The 12,868-nt window shown below is 44.8% G+C and overlaps 1 protein-coding gene across 4 annotated transcripts in view; it reads right to left on the bottom strand.

Annotated features, from left to right (window-relative positions):
* Positions 1-12,868, bottom strand: part of Znf827 (zinc finger protein 827) — a 152,312-nt gene that overhangs the window by 54,260 nt on the left and 85,184 nt on the right. For all 4 annotated transcript variants that reach the window (XM_070022155.1, XM_070022156.1, XM_070022157.1 and 1 more), the window contains exon 7: positions 12,048-12,105. In XM_070022155.1, the coding sequence (XP_069878256.1) occupies positions 12,048-12,105 (58 nt within the window). The remainder of the gene's footprint in view (positions 1-12,047; positions 12,106-12,868) is intronic.

A 12,868-nucleotide genomic window follows, 5' to 3' on the forward strand; every position in this document is an offset into this window, starting at 1 on the left:
TTAATTTTTCTTTTGTTTTGTTATTTTAAGGAAATCTCAAGAATGGATGATCTGATTTATTTGCATTTACCCGAGAAGCTATCAAACTGCAAAGGAGAGCTGGCAGTCAGCCTGGGCGGACAAGCTCCCCAGCAGCCCCTCAGCCCAGGCCAACTCCCTACATGGCTTTTGGTCCCACGAGCAGAGCCCTAGTTCTTTCTCCTAAGCCCCAGTCATAACTGAACACATGCAATACAGATATCGATAAAAGGTGTTAGTTTTGAACCACTGAAATGCCACCTATTTTCTTAAGCCATGGAACTGGTATTGTAAAAACTCTGAGCTTGGAATCCTTTAGATCTAATACACTCCCAAGAGTGGCACCCCACACTGGTATTTCAAAGCAAATAGGAAGCTAGAGTTGAGAAAACGTTCTTCCATGTTTCCAAAAGCCACAAGAAGAAGCAAGCTGTAGAGCAAAGAGTTGGCAAGAAGTAGACACCGGTAACTTCCACAGGCAGTCTCCTTTCTATACAGTAAAGTGCCAACTTAGAAAGATGAGACTATTCAAAGATAAGGAATGGGAGAACTCTATGGGTTACTTAGGGCTCTCTTCAGTTTTCTTCAAGAGCTTTACAGTGGGTAGGAACTTTCTGAGAAGCTAGACCATCTTGCTTAAAAAATGTGCGCACTCAGTTCAGCAATCACTGTCATCATTTATTCTTAGTTTCCCATAAAAAAGATCAACATTAACCAAGATATACTGTATTCATGAAATGTTTTGTTAAATGGCAACTCTTTTATATAACTACTTAAGGATAATAACAAAAAACTTAATGATCAAATCACATGATCAGTTGAGTAACCCTTTTCTGAAGTGCTTAGAATCAGGGGTGTATTTTGGAATACTTGCATAAATAGAATGAAATATCTTGAGGTTAGAACCCATATCCCAAAGTAAGTTCCTGTTTCTCACAGAGCACACTGAAGGTAAACGGACACAATATCTGTGTCCCTTTGTCCTCTGTGCACTGTCACATGAGGCCAGTTGTGGAACTTTCCACATGTGATAGTACGTCAGTATCAGCAATCCTTAGATTTGGGGGCACATGAGATTTCAGTATTTTTGGTTTAGGCATATTCAACTTAGACTTCATTTTCAACTGAATTTTCATGATAATGCAATTTTCTGCATTCTGTGGCAGTGTTTGGCTTGTTTTTCTTCAATATTTTATTTGCTAACAATTTACAACAAGAAATGTTCAATATTTCCTTTTAATATATTTATGTAACTATATGTATATTTGCATATATATATAAAACTATCTGGCATTTTTGTAAATGAGGGTTTTTAAAAATCTATTTTTTAAATTCTCTTTAAGTCTTTGTACAAAGCAAATGTGATATAACAAAGCAGTTTCTAAACACAATGGTCCGTGTCCCCCTCAACATTCTCACCCCCTTCAGCACACCCCTTTCCCTTTTCTTAGTTTTCTAAATTCTCGACTGCATTCTCCTCTTCTTCCCCCTTCATCTTCCCCTTTCCTCTATAAAGTTAAAAAATAAAAGATAAAAACACAATTTTAAAGGTCCATATGAACCCAGCCCTTTCCTGTCAATACCACGGTGATGAGGGAGCGATCGCCTCCCATATATAGTGAACAAACATATATATATATATATATATATATATATATATATATATATATATATATATATAAAACATATGTAAATACATAAATACAAAATATATTTATATAAACACATATGTATGTAAATACAGATAGTTACTATCATAAAAAAGAACCTTGGGCAGCAGCAGCTCGGGGGTGTGGGGTTAGAAGAGAACCCAAGATTAAGAAGGACTGGGAACCCCTGCCCTGAAGACACCCCCTGATCATCCCAGGCAGCAAATTCCATATTCAAACGTAAAAGGGCCAGACCAGAGGCCTCCTGTGCCCCGGGCCTGGGCCGGGCCTGGGCCTGGCGGGGGGCTCTGTCATCCATCATGTTGGCCTCGCGTCGCTTTGCAGAATGGAAGACTGTAGTGAGTCAAAGGCAAATGAACCTCTGTCCATTGACAAAGGTCAGCTGGGATTCTGACCTCCACACTGGGGCTGGCACGTCGCTCTGGTGCTGAAAAGGAGGCGTGGGGCCGAGGGGAGCCAAGGTCGCCCTGTCATTCCACTCTGGCCGCCAGGCACCGCAGCTTCAGTTTTCGTTTCGGAGGTGACTAAGAAGCTAAGGTGTGTGCCCTTCTCCTGTTCCACCGGCAGGAGCCGGCAAACAGAAACTTGTCCACAATGAAAGGCTAAAGGTTAACTCTGAAAACTGTGAAAAGGCCATTGTGGAAGCTATGCGCGTGTATGAAATATATACACACATTGAGGAATACATATGTGTGTATAGTTGTATATATATATATATATATATATATATACACATATATATATGGAAATATATAGTCGAATGTATATACATACGTATATAGTGTGGAAAATATAGAATGTACATATATGGAATATCTGTATAATAGAATAGACATATATATATACACATATATGTGTATATACCATTATATATGGAATATATGAGTACTGGACTATATATGCATATATATTTTTGTGACGTATATGTGTATCTATATATAATATTTTTTATTAAATTAATTTTTCTCTGAATTTCAAAGAGACATCCCACTGGGAATTTGGGAATGAATATACACGCGTTCCTGGGATATGACTTAAAGGAAGGTCCCAGGGTGCAGCTGGGTGGTGGAACACTTGCCTGGCATGAGTGGAAGTTCAAGTCTGACACTCAGGACTGTAAACAAAGATAGCCAAAAACACTGTAGAGAGTGGAGGCAGACGTAGCCAGCGTGACGTGGTGCTGACTGGGATGGGGTAAGATGTTTATTTCATTTGTTCTACTTACTTTGTTCTTAAATTTATTGTCATCATCACAAAATATCAACAGAACCAACCAAATTCAAGCCCAGATAAACCACTAAACTGAATAATAAACTACGGTAAAGTACACCGAAGAACAAATACAAATGTCTCTCCATTAACAACAAGAAGCATTTCTGGGAACAAATAAATTTAAAGATTTTAATTATGTCATTTGGAGTTAGCTGGACAACTGAAATTGTCTCTCTCTGTCTCTCTCATTAGCTCCTGGCAGAATTGTAGATTGGTTCTTTTTCTTTTGGAAGTCAAATCTGACAATTCATAATACAGTTCTGAACAATGTAGATTCTTTTTGAGCTCTTTTATCCCAATATTGTTTATACTAGTTACAAATTGTGTGTGTGGGTCTTTGATATTCAGTATCAGGACACTGATTTAATTATGACATGCTAATGATGAATACTGAATAAACACTAAAAGAATATAATCAGCTGAAAGATGTTCTTAATATATACCTAGATGAAAAGAGGATGATAAAGCTGTAGCTTTGGTAGGATCCAATCTTTATAAGAAAATACAAATATTTAAATAGAAATTCAGCAAAAATACTCATCACTCAACTTGGCAGTAGCTTTCTCTGGGTAATAAAAAGTGATTATTTTTTCTCTATATATCCTCTGAAGTAAAAACTAGTTTACTGAAAAAAAACTGGAAAAAAAAGCTATGATGTTTTGCTGTTTAGGATCCTTTACTATTTTCTTTCTTCATGCTGGTACCGGGGTTTGAACTCAGGGTCTGGGAGCTGTCTTGTGGCTTTTCAATCAAGGATGGCGTTTTGTCACTTGAGCCACAGCTCCACTTCCAACTTTTTGGTGACGAACTGGAGAGAGAATCGCACAAATTTCCCTGCCTAGGCTGGCTTCGAAAGGCGGTCCTCAGATCTCAGCCTTCTGAGTAGCTAGGATTTCAGGCGTGAGCCACTAGTACCAGGCTGCATCCTTTACTTCTAAAGAAAGTCCCTTAACGAAGGAGCTAGGAGAGAGGTACAAATAAAAATAAACCTCAGGCAAGAACAAGTGTCTCTAAATTGTGACCTCAGTATTATCCTGTCTCAGGTTCACAAAGTCCAGGCACTATGGAATGGAAAGAAGAGGTCTAATAAAATACAGTCAAAGGAAAAGTGTCAGAAAAAGTACTTATCAGCAATGCTGTGTATTTTCTTCTTTGGAAAGCACAATGCCTTCTCTTTATGGCTGTCTTAAAGGTGGGCCAATGCGTACAACCCAACACCGCGGTGCAGGGAACAGGTTCCGGCTGCTCAACTCTAGTATTCATCCACTGAGAGGCAGGAAACCTCTCAGGACAAGAAGCACAATGCCAGGCCTTGTCAGTGCCACCACCGCAGAGAGGTCACACCAGGGCAGCCTGAGCCAACCACAGACCAAGGAAGTGAACCCCGCAGGTCCGGATCTGCAGAATGCCACTGGGTGTGTGGAGGACCCGGGATCTCTGGCAGAAATCTCACTCCAGACAGAAACAAGGGCAAGGAGCTTGGCACCGAGTGAGCTGGGGCAGATGAGTTCAATCCTGCCAATGAGCGGAGACGGCCACGTGCATGGCGGAGATGACACAGGTGCCGTGGCCATGCATGCGCCCGTCCCCCCCGCCCCGGCATCGTCCAGGCAGCTGGTCCCGTTGGCGCACAAAGGCCCCACTTCCAAAACAGCTCTGGAGATAGACACCGCTGGGAGAAGTCCCAGATGACAGCAGGGCTGGGCCCAGCACCTAAGCCACGGCAACCTTTAGGCTCTGTTCCCAGGGCAGAGGCTACGGGGAGACGAGGAGCCCAGCACGGGCTCTGGCTGTCTGCTTACAGTCTGACAAACCCACCCTCTACTCCTGACAGTCACGAGCCACCCTGAGAAGGACTGACGCTCGGGGTCTCGGAGTAACTCAACACAGGACAGTGAGGAGATCGCACTGCCCCCACCAGTGGCTCAGCACGGTTGGAGGAGGCCGAGCCCCAGGGACAACGCTCACAGGACGATGGGCCGATGGAAGTACGGAGACAGACTCAGCAAAATGAGGGAAACAAAGAAAAGGGAAAAGGACAGCAACGACACACAAGGCAGCTGTGTGTGTGTGTGCGTGTGTGTGCGTGTGTGTGCGCGCGTGTGTGCGTGCGTGCGCGCGTGTGTGTGCGTGTGCATGTGTGCGTGCATGTGTGCGCATGCGTGCGTGTGTGCGTGCGTGCGCGTGTGTGCATGTGTGTGTGTGCATGTGTGTGTGTGCGTCCGTGTGTGTGCGTGCGTGCGTGCGTGTGTGTGTGTGTGTGCGTGTGTGTGGTGGGGGGGGGTATGGGAATCTGTAATTTCCAGAATGAGTTCTAAGCTGTGCTCTCATTTTGAAAAATGAAAACTTCAAGTTGAAAAGGGTATATTTCTAACGCAAATTCTCCTGATTCCCGCCACAGCACCTGCACCACACGCACGGCAGACACGCTCGGCTCAAGGGTTGATGATTCACAGCGCACGTGTCAAATTTCAATATTGATGGGAACGTTCTTCCAGAAGATGCCGGTGCGGGGAGGAAGGGCGGCTTTTAAGGTGGTGCAGTGGCACTGCGTGACCCCCAAAACAATTCTGACCTCACCAGAAAAGAAAAATAACTGAATGTCCCAACAGAAGAGGCTCCACAGCAAAAGGAGTAATTTCCAGTCTGTCTGTAGAACTACAATTCTCAGTGCACCCGATCTGTTTTATTTATCTTGTTTAGGTGTTCTGGGACCTGAATTCAGAGTTTTATGCTTGCTAGGTAGGTACTCTACTACTTGAGCCATGCGTCCTTCACTCCTTTTGCTTTGTTTTTCAGACAGGATCTCCTGCTTTTGCCCACGCCAGCCTTGGACCTGAATCATCCAACACTTACCTCCCAAGTAGTTGGGATTACAGGTTACACTACCAAACCCACTCATGTGTTTGATTTTTAAGCCACAGAATATGAAGAATAAAGAGAACATAAGGAGAGGTAACTCAAAACAAACAAACAAAAATCACTGATTTCATTTGCTCTGTTTCCTGTTTCTTAATTGCTTCTATCTAACTCAGTGTCCTTTGAAAGTAATCTATCACTTTTAAGGTAATAGAGCATTATTCTCTTAGGTTCTCCAAAGGGATGAAAAGGGAAAATTGCGTGAATTGAGGCAGCACATCATGCTTTTAACAAATTTGTGCAATTTTTATTACTGAATCATAAATATTTAAGGGCTTGCATCCAAACCATTAGGCAGGAAGAATCCTACATTGAACACCTCCAAGTGAATAGATCCTTTAATAAACACAGTTTGTGCCATTATCCAAGTCATAGAAAAAGAACCTGCATTTCAGTTTCTGAAAACTGGGTAAATTAAATATTGGGTCTGCACAGTATGCAAGGACTCTATCTTTTTCTGATTGGTTTTTGTTTCTGCATTTTTTGTCCAATGATAGAGGAAAGGACCATTGAAGACAAACACTTGGCTGCTTCAGACTAGAGGAAAGCAGGTGTGAGAAGTCTTTCTCCTACACCTGCCATCTTATACCCCTACAGACACTGCATTATTAATGCGGATGAGCGAGAACAAATAACCAAGAGAGGATTCTTGGCTGCCATTGTTTGAAGTTCATGGTGTTACACAATATGGAGCATGTCCAGTTCACCTGCCAGGAGCTATCTGATTCTTAGTGCAGGATGGCATTTTCCTACTTCTGGCTTATCCGGGCCCTGGCTGGGTGACGGTCTATGTCAAAAGATGTAGGTCTTCTTTTTTATTCCGTGCAACTTCAGGATCTGGTTATGTATACTATCACATCTCATGGATTTTCAGCTACCAAATGACCATAATAGCTGGTTATCTGGTCCCTGCAGAATCTTGGCTTTTGCTGGGAAAAGAAAATAGGAAACTCGGGATTTTATTAGTCTCATAAATGTCCTGTCCTCCCGTTCTCCTGGTCTGGCCGGGCCTCTCTCCTCCTCTGTCTGTCGCTCCACATGCTCTCCAAGGAGACTCACAGCCTTCCTGTAGTAGGCTTGATTTTTTTTGGTGACTCAAAGGTTAAAGAGGCAAAAGGATTGCTGTTTTGGCATTACAGCGCAGTCCGTCTAAAGGAGGGAGTCAGCGGAAGCGCCCTTATGAGGGCCCCCGGCAGGGCCTGGGGGCAAGGTCAGGGCCTGGGCACGGGGGACCACGCCGTCCAATCATTCCAGCTGCTAAGCAAATTGATTTTTCTGCCTGGCTCCAGGATGCGCGTTGGTGGGTTGCTTTTCTCCTTTACTTTTGGAAAAATGATCCTAATTGAAGCAGCTGATCTAAACTCTAAGGATTGGGGAAGAATCACAAAAACCATTCTCCAACCAGTTCTTAGAATGATGGGGGGGAAGAGGAGAGGGGGAAGGAGGAAGGCAGGAGGGAGGAAGGCCGCAGGATGAAATCCACTGGCTGTGAGTGGATAATTGATCGGGACAGGCTGTCTACTTCCGAATATGTTCAAAATTTCCCCTCATAAAAGTCCCCCCCCCCTTTTATTTTAAATGAGGCAGAGAACCAACGATCCAGAAAGTTGCCAGTTATTAGGATCAACTTTTCTTTTTAAAAGCGCTAACAAGAACTCATGTTCTGTACTTGCCCATCTTAGGATGCAGAATTAAAACGACATCACAGGAAGAGCCGAAGTGGTGTGACGGGAGGAGGGCGGGGGTGGCGGGGGTGGAGGGGGTGGGGACGGGTGACGGCAGGGGCCTCAGGCCCTCCCTGTGTCACACCTGGGCCTCTACTGGATGCCAGCCCCAGGTGCGCATGTAGTCTGGACTCACTACACTTCTCCCTGATTCTTATGGTTGGATTGAATGAGCGTCCAGATCAATACTGGTAACAACTCTGAGGAACCTGGGGGCAGAGACCATCAGCAATGTTGTCTTTGTCCCCACATCCCTTGGTCATTGAGACTCCAGGAGTAGGGGGTACCCAAAATAGGGGGGGGCAAAGGCCCCCATCAACATGAGACAAGCCCAGAGCCAGAATCTCAGGGCTCCTATGTTCTGCTGTCTCGAAGAAACCCCCAGCTCCCAGCCAGGGCTCATTCTGAACTTGATTCCAATCAGGAGCCTTGTTCTAAGCAGTCAGTTTCTTCTCAGAAGTCAAACAGAAATACAGTAAGGAGGGCTGGGCACGGTGGTTTACATCTGCCATCCCAGCTACAGGGGAGACAGAGATAAGAAAGATCACAGCTTAAGGCTAGCCAAGGCAAGAAGTTAGGAAGACCCTATCTCAAAAAAGCCAGACAGGCCTGTCATCTCAGCTAGGCAAGAGGCTTAATACCCAGGTGGACTGCAGTCTAAGACCAACTCTGACAGAAACATGCATAAAATAACGAAAGCAAAAAAGGACGGGATGTGGCTCAAGGTAGAGTACCTGCCCAGCAAGGTGAGTCCAGAGTCCACACTCCAGTACCATGGGGGAGGGGAGGGGAGGAGCAGAAAAAGGGGGGAAAAAAGAAATATGATAACTAAACAAATACTCCACTATGTATTTAAAAACCCAGAGATGAGAAGATTCCGAGACCTGTTAGAAATCTTTGTAAAAAGTCGTTTAAATAAGGATACAGGTGAACGAACCCGTTGCAACAATGAGAAGTACAAGTTGTCATGTCGAAAATGAACTTTACAAGTTTGGTGGGGTGGGGGGAGGATTGGGTGGGGGGGGTGAGGGGAGGCTGGGAAGGGATGAGAAGGGTAAACAAAGGAGGAGGCTACAATGCTTGATAAGAAATGTACTCACTATCTTGCCCATGTAATTGTAACCCCTCTGTACAGTATTTTCACAAAAAAAAATTAAATTAAAAAAAATAGAAAAAAAAGAAATCTTTGTAAAGTGTACCACAAATCATACCCTAAAACATACTGACCCTGTATATACAAAATAAGTTCCTTGCTAAACAAGAATCACAAGAGGAAGAGAAAGAGCAAATGGTATCAAGTGTATGAGTTAAAGATGATTTTCTTGGCACTGAGCAACTTGTTTATATTCTCTTTGTAATAATGAGGTGAGATGTAAACACGAAATCTGCTTGAAGAACAAATAAAAATATACTCAGCACTTTGCAGAATTATAAACCAAGAATTTGGGGGGGGGCAGAGCTGGAGTTTGATACTAAAGGTCTTATGCTTGCTAAGCAGGTGCTCTGCCACTTGAGCCACATCTCCAGCCCTTTCTGCTTTATTTTTCAGATCTGGTCTTGTGGAGGATCTCACGTTTGTGCCTCGCTGGCCTCAGACTGCAATCCTTCCAATCTCTGCCTCCTGAGTAGTTGGGATTAAAACTGTCCATGACCGTTCCTGGGTTCTATAAACCACGAATTCTACAACTGGATTTCTTAACCATGCTGGGGGTTCTTGGGGCACAATTCTTCCTTAGTTTGGGCAAAGGATCTGATTCAGGTTTCTTCTGACTCATCATCTCCCTGAGAGAGGAGAATTTATGGATTGCTTCATTTTTGCCAAATGGGTAAAAACAAACAACAACAACAAAAAACCCACCCTCTCTCATATCCTATAATTACCCTTCAGCTCCAGCCAAGACAATTCCACCGACAGGCGCATTTCATTGACTGAGGTTCAGACTTTGTCTTACCTCTTCCTCCTACCCCGAAAGCATACAGTGACTGTCTGCAGTAGACCTTTGTGTGGTGCAAGTGTGGGCTGGAAAGCTTAAAGGGCCAGAGGAACGACAGGCCTTACTTTTTGTGCACTCTGCTTACTCACTCACTCATGGATGTCAGTGTTGGCAGCTGTGGGTGAGAACCATCCCCTAGAGAGCCCCATGGGAGGGCACCTGCCCTACAGCGTGGGCTGACGCTACTGGGCAGCATGGTGGGGGGGTGGTTAAAGGGAGCTGGCCCTTTGCCCAAGGCCATCCATAGATGATGGCCTTCCTAACCTCCCTCCATGGCTTCCAGACTCGGTCCCCTGACACTGTCTAGCCCCAATGTGACAAGTGACAAGCTGGTTTTGAATTAATTTATGTTGGACGCTCCATGTTCGTGAATTCAAATGAACTGAACTGAAAGAAAACCTCAGGTTTAAACTTTGAGTTCTGTTTACAGTGCTATGATGTTCTGAGGTCAATTCGTAGCACACCAAAAATAAAAGCATCGTCTGACTTTTTTGCTTCAAGAATGAAAAATATAAAGCATAAGGTCCTGAGTTTTGTTCCCAGTGACTCTCTCTCTCTCTCTCTCTCTCTCTCTCTCTCTCTCTCTCTCACACACACACACACACACACACACACACACAGAGTAAAAATGACAAAACCAGAGCCAATCACTGCTCCATCAGAAAGAATCTCTCTGCTTAGGAAAGCCAAGTTCTTCATCTTAAAGATGCTTTAGAAGCTCAGGCCCTGTTCTCCCTGCTCCTAGACCTTCGTCCATCCCTGAGCTCACATTCCCCTGCTCCTGTGTGTGAGTCCCCGAGGTGGAATGAGGCGGGGCAGTCCTGCACAGGTGAGTGGGAGGTGTCTCCACGCTCGCTTTCCTCCTTGGAAGCTCCTTCCTAGCGCAGTTCACTTGTGCGTGGCCTTTAAGGCTCCTTCTCTTCCTAAAGGCAGGCGGATGAGGAGTCTACCCTCTGACCTCGTCACACAGGGAGTGATGCGCTTCCCTCCTGCTTCCCCTGCTTTCTCTCCTTCCCTCTTTTATCTCTTCTTTCTCTCTGTCTCCCCTCCCTTCCTTTTTTCATTTTCATTTTTCTTTTTTGCCAGGCCAGCCTGGGCTGCAATCCTCCTGTGTAAGCACGGAGCTGGGATAAGAGGCTCATGCCACCACGTTGCGCTTTCTTTGTTGAGATGGCATCTCACTAGCTTTTTGCTTGGGCTGGCCTTAAATTGTAATCCTTTTGCTCTCCACCCTCCCAAGTAGCTTGGATTACAGGTGTACGCCTCTGCATCCGGCTCCTTTCCCATCTTCTTGAGAGAAGATTGTGCTATATTGTGCAGCTTGGCCCTACACTCCTGGGCTTACTTATGCAATCCTCCCATCTCAGTGTCAACCCCACCTCTTCCATCTGCTGAATATCTGGGACTACAAGGATGTGCCACTGTGCCCAGACCTTGCAATTTTAAAGAAAGCAATGTCATTCTTCTGCTTTTGAGATTCTTGGGACAACAGTGGAGGATTCCACAGCTACAAACCCGGTCCCCAATCTCAATTTGAACTCTCAACTCAAGAAACTTCTGATGGCTGAGGTTATAGCTCAGTGTAGAATGTATGTTCAGCACGCACAAGGCTGTGGGTTCAGTTCCCAGCACCAAAAACAGACAGAGAAATGTTTGCAAAGATGATAATAACATCTATTTCACAAAATTACTTGAAGAAATAATGGTATATTTTTTTTAAATCCCCCTTTTCTTTCTGTCATGCTTGCTGAGGAGTGTAAGGGGAGGTGCAGACATGGAGCGGCAAAGGGTGAACACATGCAGCAATGGTACTCACTGGACGCTAGGGTGAAGATGAGTGGGAAGGAGGGAAAAACGGGGAGACAGCCAAGGAAGGGGTGACATTGCCCAAAAGGAAACGTACCCTTGCCTGACTTGTATAACAGTTTTTAGCATTTTGAAATTTAAAAACCAATATGAATAAATGTTCTAAATTAAAAAAAAATTCCCCAGCAAAGTAATACCAGTCCATGCTTAATAAATATTAACAGTCTTTTCCACTTTTGTCCTTGGTTTCTGCATTATTTCCATCAACAGGGGTTCTGGTAGAAAATAGGAGGGAAAGGGCTGGGCATGGTGGCACAGGTCTGTAATCTCAGCTATGCAGGAGGAAGAGATGGGAGAAACAGTCTAAGGCGAGTCTCAGAAGGAATAGAGAGACCTGATCTGAAAGATAAAGCAAAAAGAGGCGGGGACCGGGGAGTGGCTTAGGTGACCAGCACCTGCTTGGCAAACACAAGGTCAGAGTTGAGACAACACCACTCCACTACTGCCCAAAAGCTGAGCGAAGAAACTAGAGGAAAGTCATGAATGCCTCCTTTGAACACAGAGTGGAGAAGCAGTTTGGGGAACAATGTCATTCAGGCTGGTGACCCAGAGGGGGTTCCCTGCCCCTCCCCACAGGTGCCTACCTGGTGCTCGTCCGGATAGTGTTCTCCTTCGTGTGATTGTGCTCTTTGCTCACTTTTTCTGTAAGGAAAAAGAATGGAACATCCATGTTTAGCTGAAGCAGAAACCCCCCAACTTTATTTCTTCTTTAACTTTTCCTTTGTGGGCTGGCTTTGAACTGTAGCCTTCAGATCTCAGCCTCCTGAGTAGCTAGGATTACAAGTGTGAGCCACCAGTGCCCGGATTTTTGGGTTTCTTTTTTAAACATCTAAATCCTCCAGCTCTTATTGGATGAGATGCACAGAAAGTGCACGTGGACTATTCACAAACGAGGGAAGGGGTAACGAGTTTGACAAGAAATGTACTTATTACCTTACTTACATAACTGTAACACCTCTCTGTACATCACCTTGACAATAAAAAAATGTTTCACTGACAGCCAATCAAAAGGAACTAGCTAATGAAGTTGCACTGTGGCCTTCCCAATCCAGTTCAACTGGGAGGATTCCCCCAAAGACCCCAAGGTTTGAGTATGGAGAGAAAGTCTGGCTGCTCTTCCATGGCTGCAGATTTCAATGGCAGGACACGTGAAAAGCTGATGTCGTGGGTGTGGGGTGGGGGTATTTAAATTAAGGTTTCTAACATCTGTCCTCGCTGGCTCCAAAATTCCAGTCTGGACTGCAGCGTATGTGCTTATGTGTCATCATCCACTTGTGATGTGGACCACCAGGTGCTGGTTGTGTAGAGAGCAGGGGACTGGAGCTAAGTGGCTTGTGTGAGGTCAGCCGGCAGTGCAGAGCCAGGAGGAGCACGCTCACACCTGGTGCTTTGTGCACAGGAGGCT

Source organism: Dipodomys merriami, unplaced genomic scaffold, assembly GCF_024711535.1.
Source record: "Dipodomys merriami isolate MVZ:Mamm:240054 unplaced genomic scaffold, mDipMer1.0.p SCAF_15, whole genome shotgun sequence".
In the NCBI taxonomy this organism is placed as follows: domain Eukaryota; kingdom Metazoa; phylum Chordata; class Mammalia; order Rodentia; family Heteromyidae; genus Dipodomys; species Dipodomys merriami.